The 27,398-nt window shown below is 44.1% G+C and overlaps 1 protein-coding gene across 1 annotated transcript; it reads left to right on the forward strand.

Annotated features, from left to right (window-relative positions):
- The first annotated feature begins 336 nt into the window (after positions 1-336).
- rarab (retinoic acid receptor, alpha b) lies at positions 337-24,963 on the forward strand. The gene is made up of 9 exons (XM_078284630.1): positions 337-1,113; positions 14,816-14,970; positions 16,158-16,299; positions 17,716-17,876; positions 18,627-18,803; positions 20,261-20,465; positions 21,181-21,248; positions 22,047-22,137; positions 22,613-24,963. The coding sequence occupies exons 1-9, from the start codon at positions 903-905 to the stop codon at positions 22,882-22,884; spliced, it is 1,482 nt and encodes a 493-aa protein (XP_078140756.1). The 5' UTR covers positions 337-902; the 3' UTR covers positions 22,885-24,963.
- The last annotated feature ends 2,435 nt before the right edge of the window (positions 24,964-27,398 follow it).

Consider the following 27,398-nt stretch of genomic DNA (forward strand, 5'->3'; position numbering starts at 1 on the left):
GCGCGCTTGGACTCTGCGAACCGGAATACAGCGTTTCCACTAACTGGACACATGCACTTTTCTGTGTAAGATATTTATTTGCAGCATGCGTGGATTTAACGAGAAACGGAGCTAGTTGTCACATTACAGGAGAAGCCTACACGACACCAGACTGTTCGTCTGGCCGACAACGAGGATTATAACAATTACAATAATCCTATAATAGCCTACATTTTAAAGGGAAAATATGCAAATGTCACAGCAAAACTGTAAATTATAACAACTTATCGATAAGGTCACTATGAACTCTCTACTGAGCGCAGCAGACACGCTATATGTTCCTATCGGAATATTATAATGATATGAATGTGATTGTTGTTCGTGGTGTTTAATCTCGTGCTGGAAATAAACAAGAGCTGTAATTCCTCCAAGACAGACGGAGGCACTTTATAGCACCGGGGCACTTTGGTTCTTATTTGTCCAGAGAAGAAGAAGAAAAGAAGACATCGACAGCATTTATTTTGTGTGTCCCACCGCTTCTGTGTGCGTTTATCTACCCGAGCGGACTGCAAAGTTGGACGGTAAACCGCCTAGTTGTTGCCCCGGTGCTCCGCCAAGGGCTGAGAGGTCACCGGGACGGCCAGAGCTCTCGCTCTCGCTCTCTCTCTCTCTCTCTCTCTCTCTCTCTCTCTCTCTCTCTCCTCCTCCTTCTCCCACCCATCAGTCTGTTATGAAGATGTGAAGTCTTCCCTCCCTCCCTCTCTCTCCTCTCCTCGCCGTCCGGGACGCTTTGATCTTCTTCTCTTCTCTATTTGACTGGAACAGATCAAAGGCGACGTCTCTCTCTCGTCTCTCTCTCTCTCTCTCTCTCTCTCTCTCTCTCTCTCTCTCTCTCTCTCTCTCTCTCAAACTCTCCACTCGGGATGTATGAAAGCGTGGATGTGGTGGGTTTGAGCCCCAGCCCCAGCAGCCCCAGCCCCGGCTCCTTCCTCAGCATGGACTACTACCACAGACCCCCGGGGCTCGGCGGCTGCCTCGGCCCGGAGAAGGGGCTCCTGTCCGGGGCAGGAGGGCTCCAGCGGCCGTTCGGCGGCTCCCTGGTGACCAGCAGGCACTGGAGCGGCTCCAGCCACTGTAAGTCCCCGCTTTGAAACTGATTTGTCGTGTTAATGTACTTGTTATGAACAGAATAACTGCGAGGCACGCTTGGTTTGGTGTGCTTAATTAGATATAGTGGGTAATTTGTTGAAGATTAACAAGCTGGGGTGTGGGCAGCAAGGAGGATCAATACATGGATTCATTTGTAGCAACAGGAATATATGCCAACCTCCTTCTTTGACCCTCAAATCACCCCCCCCTCCCCTGCTTTTTGGTCTGTTATCAACATGATTGGAAAGTAGGGCTGGACGATATATCGATATCATATGAGACTAGATATCGTCTGGGATTTTGGTTATGTAATATTGTGTGTATTCCTGGTCTTAAAGGCTGCATAACAGTAAAGTGATACAATTTTCCTATTAGCCTGTTCTGGCTGAGTAAAATGAACAGCGATTGGCTTTACCTGCTCATCATATCCACATTACTTATCACTGATTACACATGACTGATTACTAATGGTCATTACTTAATTTTCAAAATTTTCTTCTGTGTAAATATCTTATGAAAGCACGAATACTCATCCCCCCAAAATATCGTCACATTAACCATATCGAGGTATTCTGCCTAAAATATTGTGATATTTGATTTTGTCAATATCGCCCAGGGCTAATTGGAAGTGATCACACCATTGATCCATTTACAACACGTGTGGTCAACTCAAATCCTCTCCCTCCCTCTCCTCATCTCTTATTTCCTTTCCTCTGACCCTTCCACTTCATACTGTTGGTTGCTTGTAGTGTTAGTGATGTAGAAAATGTCTTCATCTTTTGACATTAAAAATAAGGTTCTTACATCTGTAAACATTTAGACAGAAGGCTCTATAGTTATTATGCAAGTTGTGCTTTGGATTTACGTGTGGAATGGAATGAATTGAAAGTGACACCCCCCCCCCCCACACACACACACACACACACCCTTCTAACAGCCTGGGTAGCTCACCAGCTGACTGCTCTAATTCAGCGAGTCCAGCCCGTCCTGAAGGCCAGACTGCAGGTCAGCGCTTCTCGATGGGTGGGAATGAGCTGTGGGCCCGAGAGCTCATAAACATGAAGTACATGGGGTTTAATGTTTAAATGGGGGAATGGTTTTCATCACGTGACGAGTTAGTTACCATCTCGCCATGGTCTTATCTCACGGTACGATTCCATACACAAATCTTTCAGCGATGGTACTGACTTGGTAGGATCTAAACAACAATTTAAAAATGTCATTACAAAGTGCAAATTATATAATTTGGATGGAGAGCTTGGGAAATTGTGATGGTCAAGCCGTCTCATTTGTGATTACATCAGCAGAATAAAATGGAGATAATATCACCATTCACTTTTCTGGCCCACGATACATATTGTCACATTTTTGTATCGCGATATTTTGAATTTCGATACATCGTCCCATCCGTAGTTATATGTGTACTTCTACCTGAAATCTAGGAGCTAACTAGGAATAGAGGAGCATAGTACAATAAAATATATAATAATAATACTAATACTACTACCACTACTACTTCTACTACTACTACTACTACTAATAATAATAATAAACCTAGCACTTTTCAAACTAGAAGTTACAATTGGAAGCAGATAAACAGCAGTAGTGAGGAAAATAAAATAGAATACAAAAAGTAAAAAATAATTAAATTCAGTCGAAAACATGTAAAAAATTATGAAAACAGCCTTTTTGTACAAAAGGGTCTTGAGAAGTGATTTGGAATAGAATGGGATATTCAGAATAGTAATAACATGAAATGGAAATATATGTGTTATTATTTGTATATTGGTGCTTTTTGATGTGTAGTGAGCACTAACTGGAGTTTGTAACAGCATGTATTAACTTTACCTACCAATGTACCATTAAACCACAGCTATTTTAACCTTGTTCTATTGTATTCTATTGTATTGTACTGTATTGTATTCTATTCTCAATACAGTGGCCTTGTGCTGTATTTTCAATAAGTGACCTGGAAAAAAAGAAAAAAAGAAAAAAAAAAAGAATCAAAAGTCACATGTTAGAGTCAGTCAGGCCGAGAGCCGGTCAGACAGTGACCCGAGGGTGATGAGGTAGTGATGTCACAGTGACATGGCCCTTACACAACTGAGTCAGAGAGAGAGAGAGAGAGAGAGAGAGAGAGAGAGAGAGGGAGGAGTGGACTTTCAACAGTGGTAGACAAACGGAGAGGAAGAGAAATAAAAGAGAGACATAGAAACAAGAGGGGAGTGCTCGTAAATTATGGCTGTAAAGATAGGGAGGGTCCCTTTCAGTGTGTGTGTGTGTGTGTGTGTGTGTGTGTCTGGAATGAAGAGAGAGTGAAACAGGTTCAAAGGTCAAACTGTAATAAAAAGGCCGTACACACACCCAGCCATGCACACACACACACACACACACATTCAGCGACTGCTCCAGCGACATGTAAGCAGCGGCTGGGGGATAGTGGATGACTGTGTGTGTGTGTGTGTGTGTGTGTGTGTGTGTGTGTGTTTGGGTGTGATCCAGAGCAATGACTCACTGACAATTGGGAACTGACCTACATCTCTCCCTCTCTTTATTTCCCTCTCTATCTGCCTCTTTCTCTCCTGTGTCAGCTGCCCAGTCATCACTTCTACGCACTGAATGACCTCTCTCTCTCTCTCTCTCTCTCTCACACACACACACACACACACACACACACACACACATGCAAACACACTCGCACTTCGTCTGGGAATGTGAGGGTATACTGACCAAGTTTGACCTGAGTGTGAGTGTGTGTGGAGAGTGAGAGGGAGGAGATGGCTGGTTGTGTGTTAGCGTTTACTGCTGTCTATGCGTGTCTTTATTTCTGTATATGTGTGTGTGTGTGTGTGTGTGTGTGTGTGTGTGTGTGTGTGTGTGTGGGACCGCACTGTCATCAGATAGAAGCTAAAAGAGCGACGCTGGAAAACTGGTTATTAATTCATACGTCCTAGACAGAGTCCTCTGGATGGCCCGTCTTTGTCTGCGTCTGACTGTGTGTGTGTTTCTGTCGTGTCTGTTCCTCTGCATTTATCAGACGGGATAATAGAATAATACTAATAATAGAATAATAGAATTTTAACTTTGATAACCACCAGTAAGTCAGAAAGTCTAAACCGTTTTGACGTCAAGACACACATAGGATTGTGCAGATATGAACATTTCATAGTACGATTATCTTGGCCAAAATTACACTCGATATACAATATTATCCTGGTAATTATTAATAAGTATGGATCGGGGCAATATATCGAAATTCAATATATCGCAATACGAAAATGTGACGCTGAAAAATGAATCGCGATATTAACTCAAAGGTGTAATCACAGTTTCACAAGCTCTCCATCCAAATTATATTATTGTCACTTTGTAATGACATTTTTAAATTGTCGTTTACATTCTAGCAGCCAATGGCATCGCTAGAAAGATTTGTGTCTCAGAAATTAACATAATTCTAACACAGTCAGACTTTGTTGTCACTGAACTTTAATTTATTACATCGTATTGTGGCTGTATTGAATCGTAACGTTACATTAGCAGATCGTCCCATCACTACTGATAAGATGAAAACCTTAAAATCGGTACTGTACTATGCTTCAATTACTTAAAAACAAATGTATCATATCAATCACTCTTTTTTAAACATGTTTTAATGTAAGACTGTAGAACATATGTAAAATATTTATGTAAAATATTGACTTTTTGTGTTTGTTATTCAGCCTCCCAACGTTGCCGGTTAAGTCGGTGGTCACGGTAATAAAAATTAGGGCCGGTGTCATAACTGTTATTTTTGTTTTATCACAATATATAGTAATACCGGTTATTGTCCCATCCCTAGATACACACATACACACACACATAATAAAACAAACAAAAAATGCTAAGGCACACCAAAATAACAACACCCATATTTAGCTCTTCAGGCATGGCTTTCAAAAGCTTAAGGGGCCCAGACAGTCGAAGCCGGGTCACCATTGGTCCTTAGAGGAATAATTCAACTTATTAAGAAGCGTTTCCCGTTCATCATAAACTAGGAGTCACTTCAGCCAGTCTAGAAAGCATCGGCACCAGTGGTTTGACTTTTGAGACACTGGGAAAAAACCATCAACACTGCTAATGGACGTCAAAGGGGCTCAACACTGTTTCCTCGAAAATCATGTTTAAGATCTTAAGTCCTTTAAGCCGCTACCCCATGTTAACTATTTAGGGAGGAGAATGAGCAGTATAGTGATTAAAGGCTGGTTAAGCTGATACTTCACGTTGTCTGTCCAGGGACTAATCGCTGGCAGAAAGCCAGGACCGCCTGGAGAGGCCAGTTAAAGGCTTTTTACACCAGATTTGGCCCAGAGCTTGCTACAGCGAAGAGGCTTTTCAGCGCCGGGGAACGTTTAACCTGACTTCAGCCCGCGGCCTGCCTGTCCCGCTCAGGAGCAAGGGTAGTCTTGATTTTGAAAGGCTGGAAATAGGATTTTAGAATTTAGCCCAGGGTTAATTTGTGTGGTGTGGGAAAGAGGAAAAGCCCAGGGCTGGAAATAACCTGAGCTAAGAACGTGTTGTTTAAAGCACCACAGATCCTGATCCTGATAATATGATTGAGGATTGAGATACTGGCCAACAGAGACATGGTCCATCTTGGCTAGCTTGCTATATGATGATATTTAAAGCCCTTTGAGACATGCTTGTGATAAAGGGCTATATAAATAAACATGACTAGACTAGACTAGACTAGCAGTCTTATTATAAGCCTGTTGGCATTACAAAGTGATTCATTCTTGCTATTTTACATTTGGAGACAGCCAAACATGTCATCATGGCTAACATCATGACAGGTTGCATTATTTTCTCTGCAGCGGTGAGAAAAATAGCCAGTTGTCATGAGTTTCCTCAGGTTGGCCAGTCAATTCACATCGTTGCCAGCAAAAAAAAACCCAAAAACCTCAGAATAATAACTGTTAGAAAACATTGCTGAATTGCAGATTGATGAAACAGTTTTAAAAGAAAAGCTCAAGTATTGTCAAGTGGTCATTTCATTTTTGTCATTTCAACAACTTTCTTCAGGTCTAACATCTGTCTAACATCATCTCTGACTGTCCGGGCAGCCTGGTGTGAGAGGAGTGATTCAAAGAGGCATCACTCTCATATTGCAGTTAGTGTGAAACTCCATGAAACACATCGCTGAAAGTCTTCCCTGTCCATCTAAAGCTACAATCCATCATTACAAACAAGGAGATGTTACTTTTGTTTTGAGATGAAGCTTCTTTGATTTGATTTCCAGACAGTAACTTTGATAAATCTGAACAAGGAGTGTTTGAATCAGAGCGCACAACAGGTACAAAGCTCTGGGAATTGATAAAGTCAGACTTATTTTACAAATCTGACAACACCTCAGCATCATTTTGACATCAGCAGGAATCACTGTTGCCGCACCACTGAATTTGTGTACTACATTGTGGTTTATTGGATTAAATCTGTTATTTGTCATTCTATAGTTCATTTTATGAGCTTTAGATACAATGACTGACAGTATTTGAGAGCTAAACACGAGTCTCACATGGATTTTGAGACTGAAAATGGTTGATTTGCACTTATAAAACTGGCCTTTCATCAAAAATCAGGTTAATTGCAACAAAAAGTTGCATCTAAAAGTCAATCTCACAAGAACACGTGAATACACCCAATATTTATCTGGTCAAATAATTCTGAATCATATAGACACACTACAATATACAAAAGACACTTACACTTTACATTGAAACGGTGAATCCGGCTATTATCCCTTATTGATTTCCCTTTTTTTATTTTTTTATTTTTTTATTTATTTTTTATTTCTTTATTTAACCAGGTTTGTCCCATTGAGATCAAGGATCTCTTTTACAAGGGAGACCTGGCCAAGAATAGCAGCAACACAGTTTCAACAAAAAAATAACATAAAAAACACATAGAAAACTCATAGATTTGAGTAACATTAAAATTATCAGAACATTTGCACACAGACAACCTGGATTCAGTAGATTTCACCATAGCTTTAAAATCATTCAGGGTTACTAAGTTTTGAAGTTTAAGACCAGACTGTAGATTGTTCCATGCAGTAAAAGCTTTCTTTCCCAGTTCAGTTCGGACTTTGGGAACAGCAAATCACAGAATGTCCTGAGAGCGGAGACTGTAATTTCCATATTTCAAGTTTAAAAGAGACGATAAGTAAGTAGGGATTTTGCCAAGAACGGCTTTGTAAATCAAAACATACCAATGAGTGAGGCGGCGTGCACATAAAGCAGGCCAATTCACTTTTGAGTGTAATACACAAGAGATCCACAGTCTGTAATGAATCTCAGAGCCCCATGATAGTGAGCAGAGGCATTCATGTACAACACATCACCATAATCAATAACAGGTAGAAAGGTAGACTCCACCAATTTCCGTTTCGCACAAAAAGAAAAGCAGGACTTGTTTCTATAGTAAAATCCTAGTAAAAGCTTCAGCTTTTTTGTAACATACTGGATATGCGCCTTAAAAGACAAGTGGTCATTAATTAAAAACCCTAGGTATTTAAAAGTAGACACCAACTCAGTTTGTTGACCATTTCTGGTAACAGTTTTATCGGACAATGCTGATCTTACTGTTCTTGAAGTAGTAAAGAACATAAGTTTTGTTTGAAGCTGTTCTTGTACTCTATCAAATGCAGACTGAAGATACGCAGAAGCCTTAGCAGGAGTGGGTGCAAAGCAGTAAACGACAGTGTCACCCTTATTAAATCAATACGGATCACAGAGGAGGAGATGCAGACAGAGAGAAGCAGACGAGTTAGAGAAGGCTTTTTTTTAAGCTTTGAGACAACTGAGATGTGGATTGTGCAAAATGAGCTGCAACTCAATAGCCGCAAGATGTAAGTAATATTTTGTCCATGCGGTGTACTGAACATTTTGGCCTTTTTTTTTTTGGAAAGTTCAGAGTAGAGACAGACAGGAAAGACCGGGGGAAAGAGAGAGAGAGAGAGAGAGAGAGAGGGATGACATGCAACAAAAGCCCCAGGCCGGATTCAAGCCTCTCGGAGTTATATTTTTAAAGAACCAGTTTTATATTTTTAAAGAACCACCGACAATATCCACCTGACTTTAAATGCCTAATTCCTTCATTTCAGCCGTCGCAGTCACTTTTGTTATGTAGTCGGATTTAAAGCGGCGGAAGAGAATTCGCTCTTTAAAATGAAAACACACAGCCGGAAGCAACGTCACGCACGCTGAAACACATCAGAACAGAACAGAGAGGGAAGAGAGAGGCAGGAGGGAGAGATTAACCAACAAAAAAAAATAAAAGATGAAAACAGAGAAGGAGAGAGACTATAGGAAACAGGAGGAGGGAGAGAGAGAGAGGGAATAGAAGAGAAGTGTAAAGGAGGTCAGACAGTGCTTTAGGGAACTGTTGGCTAGTGTGTCAGTGAGAACAGACCAAAGACAAATAGAGGAGAGATGAAGAGAGAGAGAAAGATGGAGGGAAGCAATGATGGAGGAGGAGGAAGAAGAAGAGGAGGAGGAGGAAGAGGAGGATGATGTATGGATGATTAATCTGATGGAAGGTGGAGAGAGAGAGGAAAAGAGAGAGAGGAGAGAGAGTTTAGATATAATTTGTATCAAGGTGTCAGCCCCACTCAGTTCTTCAACACACACACACACACACACACACACACACACGCACACACACACACACACACACACTGTTCTCTTCCCTCCTTCACTGTATCTCTCTCCACCCACTTCTCTCTTCTTTCTTTATATTTGTATTTCTCTATTGCTCTCTCTTTCTCTCTCTCTCTCTCTCTCTCTCCCTCTATCTCTCTTTCTCTCTCTCTCTCCCTCTCTCCCTCTCTCCCTCTCTCTCTCTCTCTCTCTCTCTCTCTCTCTCTCTCTCTCTCTCTATGTAAACAGAGCAGACCAGTAGAGGGGAGTTGAATCTCCTCCATTGTGGAATGTCTGGTATGGCTACTAGAGCAGGGGGAGGGGAGTGTGTGTATGTGTGTGTGTGGGTGTGTGTGTGTGTGGGTGTGTGTGTGTGTGTGTGGGTGTGTGTGTGTGTTGTTAGGTTAGAGGTGAGAGGCGTGGAAGGAGGGAGAATGAGAGAGAGGGAATGGCGGAGGAGGACGATATAGTGTCGGACCTGGTTTCTTAATCTAAGGGTCGGGGCCCTAAAATAGGTCACAGCTTGTTTCTGCTGGGTGTCCCATCACGTCACGTCCCGAACGTGGAACTGACAGCGGATGTTACTTCGTATTCATGTGTTATTTAGTATTTATTAATTTGCACATCTCTTAGGTTCCTTGCCTATATATTAGTGCAAAAAACGATTAAGTCGATTAATCGATTAGTTGATCGGCAAAAAAGTGTAAGAATCACTTTGCTCTGGTAACTTGAGATGGGCATTTGTCGTTATGTTTGACATTTTATAGACTAAATGATTCATCAATTAATCCAAAAAAAGTATTGACAGATTAATAGATTGTGAAAATATTTGTTAGTTGCAGCCCTACTATATATAGTGACATTTAGCATTATGCAATCATCATTTAAAACAGTGATTCTCAACCTTTTTCATATCAAGGACCCCTAATTTATTCCACATTAGAGCCACAGACCTCCATTTGATGAGATTTTGTCTCTTGGATCCAAATCTGAGAATATTTCTATTGTCAGATATGATTTTGTCCAGAATCCCATGACTCTCTGTATTGTAGGTAGAGAGATAACAGAGAAACTATGATCAAAACAGTCATTCTTCTACATTCTCTAATTGTGTTAACTTCTTGTAAATGAAATAATGCTGAAGTTTAACAATTCATCAATTTGCTGGGGGACCCCCTGGAACCCCCTCGAGGACCCCTGGTGGTCCCCGGACCCCACGTTGAGAACCACTGATTTAAAAAAAAAAAATGAAAATGAATATATGGCACTTTGTAATGAAACCTTAGAAATAGGACGGGCACAGAGGCAGAGCAGTGTCTGTATGAGACGGAGCAGATCGGTGAAATTTCCGCAGCACGTGTTACGGCCCGTTCTGCCTCCCCGTGAGATCAATGTCCTCTCCCCGATTCTCCTCCTAGGCGATCATGAACATTAAATGGTGCTTAGCTGGAGAGAAAACTGAATTAATAAGGGGACAGAAGGAAGAGAGGGATGTTAGAATGATTAATGTAAAACTGCAGCAGGTGTGTGTGTGTGTGTGTGTGTGTGTGTGTGTGTGTGTGGCGTTTTTGCAGTGCACTGCTGAGCGCATCGGTAGTAGCACTCAGCAGGGGGCTCCTCAGCCTGGGAATCATGGGAGTTTTTGTGAGAGAGAGGCACAGCTAGGGCTACACACACACACACACACACACACACACACACACACACACACACACACACACAATTCATCCACACACTAACACACATTTCCTTGAATAGGGGTGTGTTAAATCTATACATCTGACTGAATCTATACTAACAACTCTTTCTCTCCCCCTCTCCTCTTTACTCTTTCTTTCTTTCTTTCTTTCTTTCTTTCTTTCTTCCTCTCTCTCCCACTTTTTTTTAGCATTCTTACATTGCCGAGGCATGAGTGCAAACATTATCAATCAGTCCATTCTCGGACCAGCCAAACAAACACGAGTATACTCAGTGTGAAGGAAGAATTCATTTACAAAATGCCATATATCCATTTTTTCAACACCGTTATTTAACCCGGGAAGGTTGGCTGAGTGTGTGTATGGTCTTTTTTTTATCAAGGTGCTGCTAACACAAACACAGTTACACACATTCACACCTGGAACATTATGGAAAAAAAACATATTACCACTCACTATCCCTAGATATAGAGGATCCGGTCTGTAAAAGTGTTATTGTTTGTTTGTTTTGTTATTGGAGTTTTTTTGTGATTATTGCGGCCAAAAATGCTTGATTTTGCAGCGGCTTTTCTCAAAAATTGCGATACAATTTTGCAAGGTTTTATGTGCTCTTTTTGCGGTAAAATTGCGGGAATTGGGAAAAATTGCAAGCAAAGGAATTTTTTTTTTTTTCTCTCTCTCACTCACTCACACACGCGCACACACACACACACACACACACAGCCTCCCCCTATTCTCTCCGTTTAAGCTATTAACTCTTCCAAGAGCTTGAATTTTTCACTCACCTCGATACTTGCAGCAGTCGTTTTGTTTTGTTTTGCACGGTCTATGGCAGTAATTTTTGTTGGCAGGTGAGTTTTGTTCATCTTCCACCTGAATGCGCGCTGCGATGGCGTAAGTTACCACGACACGAAATGCGACAATTGGTCCAAATCACAAGCGGTCTGTTGATTTGGCCGTTTCATGCGGAAAAGTTGCGGCAATTTTGCAAAACTGCAAGCTCTCGCAAATATTGCGGAGATTTCTTGAATTTGCGTTAATTATTGCGATCGCAAAATCGCAAGTTCCTGGAGGGACTGGTTAACTTACCGGATAAGTGATGAGAACACCAAAATCATCCATGTGTCCCTGGTAGATCTGGTAGATTGGCTCCGGTGCTCCATGCTAACACTTTAGCATTCACTATGCTGAGTGATAGTAGGCGACTAGCATTACCTCAAGAGTGAGAAAAAGAGAACTTGCAGCAGCTGTAAAGCTAAATAGAAATTAATCTTAAATGATATGCAGCTAAGTCTGACAGATTTATACATGAGATTGGTAAAATGAGATGAAATATGATGTCAAAATAAGAGAGTGTTTTGAACTACCAGGAACTACTTTATCTGTTTGACAGTGGGTGATGGGAGACTGTGTACAGCTAAAAATCATTACACAGCGGATGAATACATGGTCGCTCACATGAAATAGTACCCACAATAAACCTGGCAGCAGTTATATTGAAATATGTAATAAAAAAAAAAAAAGAATCTACAGGTCATATAACAAACAAAACACAAAACCAAAACAAAACACAACAAAACAACAGTCACCTACCATCACGCAACATAGTGTGTGCTAAAGAGTTAGCATGAAGCATCTGAGAAAATGATTCACCGGAGACACGCGGATGATTCTGGTGTCTGTGTTCTCATTAAGTAAGTTGAACAGGCCGATCTCCAAAAAATGTGATATAATCCCTTAAATTATACACTATCCCTTAAAAAAACTCTAGGTTTTATGATGTCATTCAGTTTGTATAAGAGCAGGTGTCACTTTGTTCTTTTTGCAAATGATGGAATTTAAAAAAAAATGTAAATCTCCCCCCTACCTCCCTCCCTTTGTTTCCTCCCTCTGTCTCCTCGCTCTGTCTCCTCGCTCTGTCTCCTCCCTCTGTCTCCTCGCTCTGTCTCCTCCCTGTGTCTCCTCGCTCTGTCTCCTCCCTCTGTCTCCTCGCTCTGTCTCCTCGCTCTGTCTCCTCGCTCTGTCTCCTCGCTCTGTCTCCTCGCTCTGTCTCCTCCCTGTGTCTCCTCGCTCTGTCTCCTCGCTCTGTCTCCTCCCTCTGTCTCCTCGCTCTGTCTCCTCGCTCTGTCTCCTCCCTGTGTCTCCTCGCTCTGTCTCCTCCCTCTGTCTCCTCGCTCTGTCTCCTCGCTCTGTCTCCTCGCTCTGTCTCCTCGCTCTGTCTCCTCGCTCTGTCTCCTCGCTCTGTCTCCTCCCTGTGTCTCCTCGCTCTGTCTCCTCGCTCTGTCTCCTCCCTCTGTCTCCTCGCTCTGTCTCCTCGCTCTGTCTCCTCCCTGTGTCTCCTCGCTCTGTCTCCTCCCTCTGTCTCCTCGCTCTGTCTCCTCGCTCTGTCTCCTCGCTCTGTCTCCTCGCTCTGTCTCCTCGCTCTGTCTCCTCCCTGTGTCTCCTCGCTCTGTCTCCTCGCTCTGTCTCCTCCCTCTGTCTCCTCGCTCTGTCTCCTCGCTCTGTCTCCTCGCTCTGTCTCCTCCCTCTGTCTCCTCGCTCTGTCTCCTCGCTCTGTCTCCTCGCTCTGTCTCCTCCCTCTGTCTCCTCGCTCTGTCTCCTCGCTCTGTCTCCTCGCTCTGTCTCCTCCCTGTGTCTCCTCGCTCTGTCTCCTCGCTCTGTCTCCTCCCTCTGTCTCCTCGCTCTGTCTCCTCGCTCTGTCTCCTCGCTCTGTCTCCTCCCTCTGTCTCCTCGCTCTGTCTCCTCGCTCTGTCTCCTCGCTCTGTCTCCTCCCTCTGTCTCCTCGCTCTGTCTCCTCGCTCTGTCTCCTCCCTCTGTCTCCTCGCTCTGTCTCCTCCCTCTGTCTCCTCCCTCTGCCTCCTCCCTCTGTCTCCTCGCTCCCTCTGTCTCCTCGCTCTGTCTCCTCCCTCTGTCTCCTCGCTCTGTCTCCTCCCTGTGTCTCCTCGCTCTGTCTCCTCCCTCTGTCTCCTCCCTCTGTCTCCTCGCTCTGTCTCCTCGCTCTGTCTCCTCCCTCTGTCTCCTCCCTGTGTCTCCTCGCTCTGTCTCCTCGCTCTGTCTCCTCGCTCTGTCTCCTCCCTCTGTCTCCTCGCTCTGTCTCCTCGCTCTGTCTCCTCGCTCTGTCTCCTCCCTGTGTCTCCTCGCTCTGTCTCCTCGCTCTGTCTCCTCCCTCTGTCTCCTCGCTCTGTCTCCTCCCTCTGTCTCCTCGCTCTGTCTCCTCCCTCTGTCTCCTCGCTCTGTCTCCTCGCTCTGTCTCCTCGCTCTGTCTCCTCGCTCTGTCTCCTCCCTCTGTCTCCTCGCTCTGTCTCCTCGCTCTGTCTCCTCCCTCTGTCTCCTCGCTCTGTCTCCTCCCTCTGTCTCCTCCCTCTGCCTCCTCCCTCTGTCTCCTCGCTCCCTCTGTCTCCTCGCTCTGTCTCCTCCCTCTGTCTCCTCGCTCTGTCTCCTCCCTGTGTCTCCTCCCTCTGTCTCCTCGCTCTCTCTCCTCCCTCTGTCTCCTCGCTCTGTCTCCTCGCTCTGTCTCCTCGCTCTGTCTCCTCCCTCTGTCTCCTCCCTCTGTCTCCTCCCTCTGTCTCCTCCCTCTGTCTCCTCCCTCTGTCTCCTCGCTCTGTCTCCTCCCTCTGTCTCCTCGCTCTGTCTCCTCCCTCTCCTCCCTCTGTCTCCTCGTTCCCTCTGTCTCCTCCCTCTCTCTCCTCCCTCTGTCTCCTCGCTCTGTCTCCTCCCTCTCCTCCCTCTGTCTCCTCGTTCCCTCTGTCTCCTCGCTCTGTCTCCTCGCTCTGTCTCCTCGCTCTGTCTCCTCCCTCTGTCTCCTCGCTCTGTCTCCTCCCTCTCCTCCCTCTGTCTCCTCGTTCCCTCTGTCTCCTCCCTCTGTCTCCTCGCTCTGTCTCCTCGCTCTGTCTCCTCCCTCTGTCTCCTCGCTCTGTCTCCTCGCTCTGTCTCCTCCCTCTCTCTCCTCCCTCTGTCTCCTCCCTCTGTCTCCTCATTCCCTCTGTCTCCTCCCTCTGTCTCCTCGCTCTGTCTCCTCGTTCCCTCTGTCTCCTCGCTCTGTCTCCTCCCTCTGTCTCTTCGCTCTGTCTCCTCCCTCTGTCTCCTCGCTCTGTCTCCTCCCTCTGTCTCCTCGTTCCCTCTGTCTGCTCGCTCTGTCTCCTCCCTCTGTCTCCTCGCTCTGTCTCCTCCCTCTGTCTCCTCGTTCCCTCTGTCTCCTCGCTCTGTCTCCTCGCTCTGTCTCCTCCCTCTGTCTCCTCGTTCCCTCTGTCTCCTCGCTCTGTCTCCTCCCTCTGTCTCCTCGTTCCCTCTGTCTCCTCCCTCTGTCTCCTCTTGTAGCCATAGAAACGGGCAGCACCAGTTCGGGGGAGGACCTGCTGGTGTCCGGCCCCCCCTCGCCGCCTCCTCCGCCCCGGGTCTACAAGCCCTGCTTCGTATGCCAGGACAAATCCTCAGGATACCACTATGGGGTCAGCGCCTGCGAGGGCTGCAAGGTAGGCAGCTCAGCATATGTTAGCTAAACACACACACACACACACACACACACACACACACACACTACGCTACACATGCTGCTTAGTCAGAACATACACTACCAGTCAAAAGTTTGGACACACACATTTTTCTTTATTTTTACTATTTTCCACATTTTAGAATAACAGTAAAGACATCAAAACTATGAAATAACACAAATGGAATTATGCAGCGACCAAAAAAGTGTTAAACAAATCAAAACTATCTTATATTTTAAATTCTTTAAAGCAGCCGCCCTTTGCCTTGATGGAAAGACAAAGGCTTTGGAAAGAAATTCATACATAGGATCAACTTCACTGTTTATATTTGTCTAAGAAACTCATTTCAAGCATTTAAGCAGAAGCCTTTAGATCAAAATGGCTTTAAGAGAATAAAAAACATAGAACATTCAGTCAGGTGGGTCCAGACTGTACATGTGTACATAATGCCAACAACAAAACAACAAATACAACAAATGTCAGACAAGATAATAGCATAAATTATACAACATGTCAGTCTTTTTTACATTGAATATTGGTGAATAACGACATCAGCATTCCATAGTTACTTTTACACGACTGCACATACATTTACTAATTATTATGATAGAGACAATTGGGAGAGAGCAGAAAAGCCGGGTATCAAAACCTGAAATCTATTAAAACAAGTCTCTCTGATGGAGTTACATTTTGAACATCCAAACAAAACATTATTTAGATTACAGTGCAAGAGATAAAAAAAGGAAGTGAGAGAAAGAGAGAGAGAGATTGAGAAAGAGAGATTGACGTGTCAGCTAAGGGTTCATGACCTTTATACTTCCCCTAGGCCCTGTAAGCCTCTTTGCTTTTGATCTAATCCCACACAAACACACACACACACACACACACACACATTCATACACCCACACATGCACACACTCATGTCAAAGCCGTCCTCCCCCTACAATTCTTCATAGTAGTGATGATAATTGTGGGTAATTTCGGTTTTAATACCAAGGCAGATTTGTTTCTGCTGCAGGTTGTAGCAATAAAACTCGTCATTGTCTCGTTTTGATGTGTTATCAATAAACAAACAGCATCTCTAAATATTGGAGATATCTGTGTGTTCCCTTCTGTCCCTCCCTGTCTCTATCTGTCTCTGTATCGCCGCCTCCCTTCCTCTGCGTCAGGGTTTCTTTCGGAGGAGCATCCAGAAGAACATGGTGTACACGTGTCACCGGGAGAAAGTCTGCGTCATCAACAAGGTGACGAGGAACCGCTGCCAGTCCTGCCGGCTGCAGAAATGCCTCGACGTCGGCATGTCCAAGGAGTGTGAGTGTTTAGATCGGGGTTCCCATTGTGTGTGTGTGTGTGTGTGTGTATGTGCTATACTCAACATTTTTGGCTCATGACCCCTTAAAATGAAGTGATGCCTACTCGCGATCCTCGCTGAGAGATGAACCATTCAACCAAAGAAAGATTTTCCTTTTTCAGATTATTTCATTTCATTATCAGAGGAGGCCTAGAGGCTGAAAACTATTCAGTATTTAATTAAAAAAAAAAAAAAATAGAGAAAATCTGAAAAAATAGACATGATAATAAATTTGTGTAGTAGAAATATGTTTCTTTCCTGTCCCATAAATCACCTCGCGACCCCCCAAACTCATCTTGCGACCCCCTGTGAGGTCCCAACCCCCAGATTGAGAACCACTGATTTAGAGAGCAGCGGGGGAAACGGACGGGCTTCCAAAAGGCCTGCAGGCAGCAGACAGAAGGAACAGGCTGGAAGCCACTTCACCGGTGCAAGACAACAAGCTTAAAGAGCAAAACAGAGCGCAGCGACCGGCTTCTGGACAACATGCAGGATGAGCGCCGCGTTTCAGACTTCGTGCCTCTTCCTCTTCCTCGTTCTGCTCACTTAGTTTTACCTTGCTGTTTGTCTCCCTCCGGTGGCCGTTCACTGTAATCACACGCCCTGTAAAACTAAATCCCTCCACTAACTCGCCTGCAACCGGCTCCCTGAATTCCTGTCATGTCCACTTCTTCAAAATCTCATTTGGTGTTTTAAGGTGTTAAAAAGTGAGTCAGTGATTCAAGGGAGATGCAAACCAAAGACATGGCTATTGCTAAATTATTGCAGGCATAAAATAAAAAAAAATAATAAATAAAAAAAAAAAAAAACAAACGTATTGTCCCCGTCCTTTTCTCCATTATTTGGCTGTTATTTTCCACTTTGTGACAAACCTCTTGATCAAAATCGCTCTATGAATAAATTGATATTGATATTGATATACATATTGATTTGACTTGATGAATGTTCAATAGGGATGGGACGATCTGCTTATCTCTCGATACGATTTGATACATGATACGGGGTTCGATACAACCAGGATACGATGTGATAAATAAAAGTTCGACTGTGCAGAATGATGATTTCTGTGAATGTAAACAATTTAAAAATGTCATTTACAAAGTGCAAATAATACAATTTGGATGGAGAGCTTGTGAAACTGTGATGGTCAAGCGTCTCATTTGTGATTACCACAGCAGAATAAAATGCAGCTAATATCACCATTAATTTTTCTGACCCACGATACATATTGTCACATTTTCATATCGCGATATATTGATTTTCGATATATCGTCCCATCCCCAATGTCCAACATGGATTGCTTCTAGGCCACTGATTTTAAAGTGTTGAAACTAAGTACAGTGTAAATCTCTCCATCTTTCCTTTCCCACCTCCAGCGGTGCGAAACGACAGAACGAAGAGGAAGAAGGAGGAGAAGAGGCAGGAGGTGGCGGAGAGCTACGTCCTGTCAGCAGACACCGAGGAGATGATTGAACGAGTCCGTCGAGCTCATCAGGACACGTTCCCCTCGCTCTGTCAGCTGGGGAAATACACCACGGTACACCTCCACTCACAAGAACGCTTATTTACCTTTTGTTTTGTTTTTTTTGCCTTTATAGGCTGCGGATTCTTTTTGATCTTCTGTGCTCTGAGTTTTTGAATTTACGCACCTGAGACATTCTTCGTTTTTTTTGGACTTGGCAAAAAGAGCGCACGCATTTTCACTTACCTATCAGAATAAACAGTTTACCCATTTTGTAGACTGATATACATATTTAGGATATAAAATATACATATACAGATTTTGTATACATCATAGTAAGTAGTATGAAATTGATTTAAGGGTCATTTCTGAAAATATGGTTGATTTTTGTTTATATTAATGGTTGTTTGCCTTATGAAGGTTGTAGTTTACCCACCATGATATTTACCACTACATCAATGTGTTTCTGTGTCCCTTTCTCTCTATTTAATGAATGAATGAATCAATCAATCAATCAATCAATCATTATTTATTTGTGCAGCACATTTCACACATGGGATGCAATTCAAAATGCTTCATAGCAAACAGTACAAGATGTGAAAAGAGGAAGAAAAACAAAATAAAGACAAATAAAGATAAAATAGTCTGCAAATTGACGATAAACACTTTTATGTTATTCTCAATCATTTTCAGGTGACGCTTTTGATGTTTCCAAATTAAGAATAGCTTAGGTAAAGGCAACGCTAAAAAAGGTGTTTTCTTCAGCTTTCTTAAAAAAACAAACAAAAACAAAACATGTCCCGTTTCCGTCTGCCCCCCCCTCAGAGCAACAGTGCGGAGCATCGTGTCGCTCTGGACGTCAGTCTGTGGGACAAGTTCAGCGAACTTTCCACCAAGTGCATAATCAAGACGGTGGAGTTCGCCAAGCAGCTGCCGGGCTTCACAACGCTAACCATCGCTGACCAGATCACCCTGCTCAAATCTGCCTGCCTCGACATACTGGTGCGTTTAGTACTTTAGTCACACACACACACACACACACACACACACACACTTTCTAAACTTGAGAAAGGTCCAGCTGTGAAGAAGAAGACCTCTTTTTCTGTGAGCTGACCAATCGTAAGTATGGAGCACATTGATGAGGGAGATGTGGGAGTTTCTGGTCAGCATCTGAGAATTGGACCTAAATACTGTTTGCTGATAGTGGCATTTATTTGCAGCTTGTCGTTATGGAAACAAAGTGAGCGTTCCACAACCCGCTTTTTTTTAAATTCCCAGCACAAAACTTGGTTGAAGCAGCTTTTTTTTTCTACGGACAAGTGGAACAGTGTGAGCGCACCTTTAAAAGCGTAAATGCTTTTTTCTCAAATTTTTCTCCACGCTCTCCTCTCCTCTGCCTCCCTGACTCTCTTCCATCACCTCCTCCCTTCTTTCCTAACCCCTCTCTCTTCCTCCCTCTCCTTCGGTCGCTAATCCCCTCCACCTCTCTCTCTCTCTCTCTCTCTCCCATCTCTCCCTCCCTACTTGTATTCTTGTACGGCTCACTGAGCACGGCACTAAGATTCCCCGGGTTAGAAGCTCAACTCCCACTGGGGCCTCCATCGCTAAAAATGTACGCACTCATGGTACCGCAAGGCACTTTGGATAAAATGTGTCGACTAAAGGCCACGATATACTTTCAGCTCAGAAAAAAAGGTCATGTTTGCTGAAAAAAAACGAAGCTTCTGACTCCAGAGTGTGCACAGGCTTACTGAACTAGTCCGGTTCTTCACACACCAAAAATCAAATGATTGGTTGTGTTGCCTTGTGGAAACACGTCTCCGTCTCCTTAATTGTCAATAATTTACATCTCTAATTTAAGACTACTTTAACTGTCTTTGTTTACATCTCATGATCAGCTCTTCAAAATGAATCGTTCGGAGGCTCGCCTTGCCGAGCTTATTAGAGGATATTTGCACCTTTATGACCGATCGAACGGCTTCTAAATCCTCCTTTTCAAGGTTACGTTGCTTTTTTAAAAGTCATGCGCCCCCACTGACGTAAAGTGTGAATAAAAAAAACAACACAAAGCTGCAGCAGGTGTACACAAAGCTGTATGTTGCTCCGTGTTCGACCGTGTTTCTATTTAACTCTGTTGCTTGTCCCGCCGCCTTAAACCGCATATGTCATGTTCCTCTCCCCTTGGGTTCCTTCCCTTCTCCTAAACCCTACAGATCTATGCTCTCTCTCTCTCTCTCTCTCTCTCTCTCTCCCCCTCCATCACCTCCCTTCCTCTAACCTCCTTCCCTCCTCTCTCCTCTGTATCCCCTCTCTCCCCCGTGTTTTATAGCCGACTGCTGACACTGATGTACGCAGTTAAGGTGCTTTGGATGAAAAAAAAAAAACATCCTCTAAACGACGTCTAAATGACATACGTTATGTTATTCCTCTCCCCTTCCTCTTCCTCCCTCTTCCTCCAGATTCTCCGGATCTGCACCCGCTACACCCCGGACCAGGACACCATGACCTTCTCCGACGGCCTGACGCTGAACCGGACCCAGATGCACAACGCCGGGTTCGGCCCGCTCACCGACCTGGTGTTCTCCTTCGCCAACCAGCTGCTCCCGCTAGAGATGGACGACGCCGAGACGGGCTTACTGAGCGCCATCTGCCTGCTCTGCGGAGGTACTGCACCCGCTTTCCTCAGGAACGTGAGGAGGAATCAGGGGGAAAAAGGCAGAGAGGAAAACAGGAACTCGCATTTGTGGAAATGACGTTCATTTCTCTCTGAATACGCAAAGAGGATTGTGAAAATTGTGTGAAACTTTACAACTAAGGGGAAGTGAAGATTCATAGTTTTTCTTTTTTTTTTTTTTTTATTACAGGCAAAAATACACATAACACACATGACATGACAATATATCCTCACAAAAAGAAAAGAAGAAAAAAACAAAACAAAAACAAAAAAAAAACAAACAAACAAACAAAAAAAAAGATTTCAAAGAAGATTCATAGTTAGTGTGGTAATCCGCAAGATGCTGTTTGTATTTTATTTTGGCAGCATCTTTGCTGTGGTGTTTCTGCACTGCACTTCCCTGAGATCACCTGTCAATCAAACAGTGTGGGCGGAGCTTTTGATGCTTTTGATGCAGTTTGATGAGTGATTTTTAATGGGAACACATGCATCAGACATGTATGGGGAAATTGATCTCAGTTTTCATTTATTATTACTTTTTGAAGAATCAGATAAAGAAGGAATAAAGAATACAGACAGTACTATATGTTTATTATCCCTACTCTGTGGTTACTCTGTGGTTGCACTGGCTATGTGTCGTAATGAAGGGCGATTTGTGTGTGTGTGTGTGTGTGTGTGTGCGTGTGTGTGTGTGTGTGTGTGCAGACCGTCAGGATCTGGAGGAGTCAGATAAGGTGGATGTTCTTCAGGAGCCGTTGCTAGAAGCCTTAAAGGTTTGATGTTTTATTGTCTCAGTCTTTATCTTAACCTCACGGTATTGTGAAGAGTTTTCTTCCAACATGAGACATCCACCATTTCTAAAAACTGACACCTGCTCTTACATAAAAAAAAAAAAGTGTTACTTCTAAAATGATAGCAGGCAACTTAGGTCTTTGTTTGAGAAAATGCTAACACTCTATATTTGATATTGAATTATGAATATCAGGAAATTGTCTAAATGTTTCTAAATGTTTTGCGCTTTGGAACAGAACTCTTCACATGCCAGAAAACCACAAAATTAGTTTTGATTTAGTGTATCTTCTGTATTAATTCAGCACTGGTGTGCCAACCGTAACCATGACAACCGCTGTTAGAGAAAGTGAGGAATTTAGCACGAGTATTACTTAGCCAGATTTAGCCATAAAACACAAAAGGCATAATCCTAATGTTTGGATTCCATGTAAATGAATTAACCTATTATTTATAAAATCATTGTAAAGTATCCAAAGGAAACAAAAATAAATAAATAAATAAATGAATAAAAATGGCACTCCCACCAGTCCAAAACTAAAACAAATCTAAAAATACTCTAAAGTGCCAGTGCTGAATGAAATTAGAAATTAATCACTATAATTACATAATACATGAAAGACAACATTACCGAAGGAGAGTGTTCATGTGCTGTGGGGTATTTGATGCCCACCATGCATGGCCACACATACCGATAGAGACATATTAGTTTAACCAACGCAGATTTTCTGAAATGCAGATATACAAATACTAATTCTGCATTTCTTCATCTGTGTATGCAGATCTATGTGAGGAGGAGGAGGCCAGATAAACCCAGCATGTTCCCCAAGATGCTGATGAAGATTACTGACCTCAGGAGCATCAGTGTGAAGGGTGAGACACACACACACACACACACACACACACAGGCAGAATCCAAGTATCCACACATGGATGCACATGCATTTGGACACAAGTGGAGATATAAGTCCTATTCATGTGGGACGGAGATCGTTGATCGTTGTTGCCCCGTTTCCTTTTCTTCTTCTAGACGCATAGTTTAAAAGAAAAACATAGGCAAATAAGAAAAATAAAGGCAGGACCGGAGGAAGGTTTTGACATTTTCAGCACAAACTTCAAGTTTTGCTTTGCTCAGTCAGGAAGTGACAAATTGTAAAATCTTGACCTTTTGCAGTTGTATCCGGGACGCACGAAACGCAGAGGTTGGGGTTAATTCAATTAGGTTCCTACATAATGCTAGTGCAAATAAGGCTAACTCCTCTCTTTTTATACTCTCTCCTCCTCTCTCTCTCTCTCTCTCTCTCCCTCTCTCTTTCTCTCTCGTTCTTATCTCCTTCTCTCTCTCTAGGAGCAGAGCGAGTGATCACACTGAAAATGGAGATCCCCGGCTCCATGCCTCCTCTCATCCAGGAGATGCTGGAGAACTCAGAGGGACTGGAGGGGCAGGGAGCCGGGGGAGGGAAGGGAGGAGGAGGGAAGGGAGGAGGAGGAGGAGGAGGAGGGAGAGGAGGAGGAAAGGACGAAAGCTGTCACCCGAGTCCATCGCCCAAATCGGTTCCCTCTCCTAGCCCCAGCTCCAGCCCCGTCCCCTGCTCCCCCTCCCCCTCCCCCTCCACCTGAAGGCCTCCCTCTCTACACTCGGCACCTCCGCTCCACACAGCGCCACCCTGAGGCCACACTGTGGTACTGCAGCCAAGACGCCCAGAGAGACAGATCACACACACACAAAAACAAAAAAAAACAGTCGAACTGAACTGGATTTTCAGACCGGCTGGATTGCTGAATGAAGACGAACAGAACAAACCCGGACCAGACGTTAGCCTGGATTACTGAATTACAGATGAACAGGACAGAAGTGGAGCAGAACTTCACCCGCATGGACGAATTACGACTGGCCTCGCCCGGGCAGGAGAACGAGAGACTAATACTCCTCTGGCTCGACTTCACTGGAAACATTTTGCATCCCCAAAATCAGCCGAACTTCACGCTTTGCCAGGAGAGATGCAAAGAAACTACAACATGATATACAGCAGCTGCAGATGGGAGCTGCAAGATTGAGCTTGAACTGTGCTATGAGGACTGATTTAGGGGGGCAGAGCACTTAGCTGTGATTCATGCAGGTACACCCGGATGGCCGTCTGGACGACCGTCTGAAAGAGAGGCAATTAATCCACATGAGAGGAATGACTGTGTATTAAATGTTAATAGGGAGATGGACTGAATGTATGGTGATCTGAACCAGCGTGGATGATTCAGTTTCTCCTTGTAAAGTTTGCCTGCGGCTCGTAACTCTGTCTCTACTCTACCAGCAACTTCGACAGGTTACCTACCATTTTGGAGATTATTTTCGTTTAAAATAAATAACTAAATAAATCGGATTTTGGCTGGTAAAAGAGTGGAAAAGTGGCTGCTGGTGCATTTTTGAATCTATCAGGAGAAAATGTTTGTTTCCTGGCCTGACACCCTGCTGGAGTCAAAATGTAGCTTGAACCGGGCCGCCCAACACCTTGATTACTTCCTCCTCATTGGACAGAACCCCGCTGGCCCCTCCTCCTGTGTTTGGTATCAAGGCTAGACCGGCCAATCAGATGTGGGCCTGGAACCTAAGCCCCGCCTTGGAAGTCTGAACCTAATTATTCACGGACAGATGGGACGACCTAGAGACTCAAAGATGGACAGATTGTAGAAGATGAGAGCATGACGGACATCATCAGGCCAGCATTCCCCTCTCTCTCATCATAAATTTCCTTTCTTATGAAAAGTCATGTACAGGATATGAAAGCAGTATGTGAATTATATTGTATATATGGAACAAAAAAAGGCTGTGACAGCGGTTTAAGCTGTCAGAGGTAAACCGATGCAAGAGCAAAGTTATTTTCCCAAATGTACATGTGTATAATATTTCCCCATTGCAGCTGACCCTGCCAGGTTCCCACCAGCGATCCCCACACTGCTTTTCCTTTCTGTCCCCACACTGAAACATCAAGGGGGGAAAAATACAGGTTTCAATTTTCCTTCACTCGAATCAAAACTAGACAATAACGCTGCATCACTTCTCCATACACAACAAAAGTCACAAAATGTTCACTTTTCTCGCTGGAAACAAATTAATTTCTCTCTTTGGTACTGTGCAGCCAGCATCTACATAAAAAACAAGGTATTTGTTTAGCTCTCAGTTGCAGGTACAACAACTCAAATGACTTCTACCTTTTACAAACTGTGAAACACGCATGGGAAATAAGATTTTATTGTAATATGACATCTGCCTTGTGGTGGACGCTTCCATCCAAAGCACAGCTCGGTACCAGGAGGCCAAACGCTCCTCACCTGAGCCGCTGAGCTTACAGCTATGCAGGACCACGATTCGACGGATGGCATGAAGGAATCCGTCGGACGTCTCCGCTGACAACATGCAGGTGTCGCAGAAATGTGTTTAGAAATACACAGGTGATGTTTTATCTTTATACTCTGCACCGCTTACTGCCATAATCTGTTCACACAGTGCCACTGCCTCACTAAAATATCGCTGCTGTCAGGTAAAAAAAAAAAATCTTGTAACTCAGTGTTGTTCTTTTTTAATTTATGTGACGAGTGAAGGCTCAAGGAACCTGTTAGAACTCATTGGATAATACAGGAGGGTCAATAAAGAAATACACATTTTCTTCTTAATTGCTGAAATAAACATGCTCTTTGATGATACACTCAGTGATATACTGCATTTATTTTGATTTCCCCATGCTACAGAATAAAATTCAAACTGCCCAACAATCTTATTTCATAAGACAGAGACGCTGACATTGCAGAGCTATATACCAACATGTATTTCCTATCCCAAATCCACCATCCTACATTATGTTTATTTTAGAATATCCTGACTAGGTGTTCTGAACCCCAGGTCACCAGTTATTATAGTGGAAATAAATATATCGATATAATGTATTACACATGCCTTACCTTGTCTGATGTAGTCCAAGGATCATAGAAGAACTGTTACTGTTCCGTTGTTGCACAATTACCTTAGTAAACTCATCGTTCAAAATGCGTGAGATTCGAACTAAACTCAGATCACATGTCAAAAGGCAAAATGGTTTAAAAATTGAATCACTACAACATCTTCTGCCGCAGGCTACTGGCAGCTTCCTGTTCCTGCTGGCCTGCATCCTTTTTTTAGTGCTCAAGTGTCCACCAGGGTGCAGTAAAGAGCAGACATACGGTCTGAATATGGGTCCCAGGTCATTTATTCACTACCTTCAAAGAAAAGCAGTGCTGATCCAGGACGAATGCTAAATTCATATGCAGAATGAAGCCCATTATCTAAAGTCATCTTGGACCAGTTCTCCTATCCTCAAAAGAGCTGAAATGGGTTTGAGAAACCAATGAGGGGCTCCTCAGGTCACAACCAAAGGGGAACACCGGAGGGTTCCTGGAAGAACTCCTTCAGAAATTGTCAATGAATCCTGACGATCCACAAACCTCTTAGACATGAGATTTGCTAAAGGAATCATTTAGGGATATTTTTTCAAGTGAAGAAACCCAAGGCGGATATTGTCTCCCTTCGGATCTTAGAAGAATCATTGATGAACATATTTTTTCAGTGTTGATTATTAATCCACTTTATAGTGATATTCTCACAGTTTCCAGTCCACATCTCATTTACAGAAAATGTGTGTGTGTGTGTGTGTGTTGGAAAAACTTGAAGGCTTCTCTTCTCCAGTAGCATGTGGTCGTGCCTTCAGGTGTGCATTTCACAGCCACTCCGAGGCGAGTCAGTAAGTCCCTTCCCAAGAGGTTCATAGGACACTCAGGTGCATACAGAAAAGGGTGCATGAGTCTTTGTCTCCCAATAGTCACTGGAGCATCTTCAGTGAAAGACAGCATTTGTTCCCAGCCAGAAAATCCCAAAACAGAAGCAAAGTTGGATGAAAGTGGAATCTCCCCACGTCGTAGATCATTTAACGTGGAGTATCTAGCCCCTGTGTCCACCATGACTGTTCTGGGCCTCCCATTCACCACCAGGGAAATGCAGGGAGCTGCCAGCCCTGACATTTCCTCTTCTGTCAGGCACCCCTATGGAAACTGGCCCCAGTTCCCAGGCTGCGGGCCCCAATTACCCGGAGTCAGGTGTTGGTTAGGTGCATGGGGTGGTTGTGGTGGTCCTGTAGGTCCCCCTGTGGGGCCTCCACCTTGTCCCTGCTGCTGAGCTAGAGCGTTATATGGGCAGTTCTGGACCCAATGGTCCGGGGATTTACAAATAAGGCATCCCCTGCTCCCAGGCTTCCCACCCCTTCCTCCCCCTTGGTTATTGTTTCCTCCCCTCCCTTTCCCTCCTCCCTGATTTCCCTTATTCTGACCTCCCCCTTGGTTATACCCGCCCTGATATGGTCCCTGATACATCTGGCCTGGTGTGGTTACTATGGGGATGGGGACTGGCATGGGGTAGTAAGGATAGGGATTGGGTGTGGGTGGGGGATGGGTAGAAGCAGGTGGGGGTAGGGTAGAAGCAGTAGCAGCGTCAGAGTGAGTTATTATTGGCATCTGTGCTTTTTTACCACTATTCTTTTTCTCTGTGGCCTGGTCTCTTGCCTGTTGTAGCTGCAGCTTTAAGAGCTGGCTGGTGAGCACCTCCACTTCCTCTTTTGCCTTTTTCTGTTTTTGGGTGTGTGCATCCATGTGATGCGTAAGATGCCTTGCCCACACCCCATCCTCTGCTCCTGGCATGTCGGGGTTGTCATTCATTTTAGCTTTTACCTCTTCATCTAGACTTTCTAATATTGCTCGTCTGAAAAGGAATCTGTTTCCCTTACCTGGGTGCTGTTAGGAATGGTTGTCTTCTTGGACCCAAATGCAGACACAGACAAAATGTAAAAGGAAAAGCGATTTATTGGAGGTTGGAATTAGAAGTGGTGAGATGAAGGCAGGCAGCCGGAGTAGGGAAGATGATCGGAGCTGGGCTGACCGGCGAGCTGACGAGCTGGTGGGTTAGCCGGCGAGCGAGACGGCTGGCTGGAGCTCGGGTTGGAGTGTAACGAGCTGGCGGACAGACAGGAAAGCTGGGTGGCTGGCAGATGTGGCGTGGGCAGGTGGAGAGACTCATGGAGGAAATCCTGGGCACAGGAGAGACATGATCAACATTA

This window comes from Centroberyx gerrardi, chromosome 7 (genome assembly GCF_048128805.1).
Source record: "Centroberyx gerrardi isolate f3 chromosome 7, fCenGer3.hap1.cur.20231027, whole genome shotgun sequence".
Taxonomy (NCBI): domain Eukaryota; kingdom Metazoa; phylum Chordata; class Actinopteri; order Beryciformes; family Berycidae; genus Centroberyx; species Centroberyx gerrardi.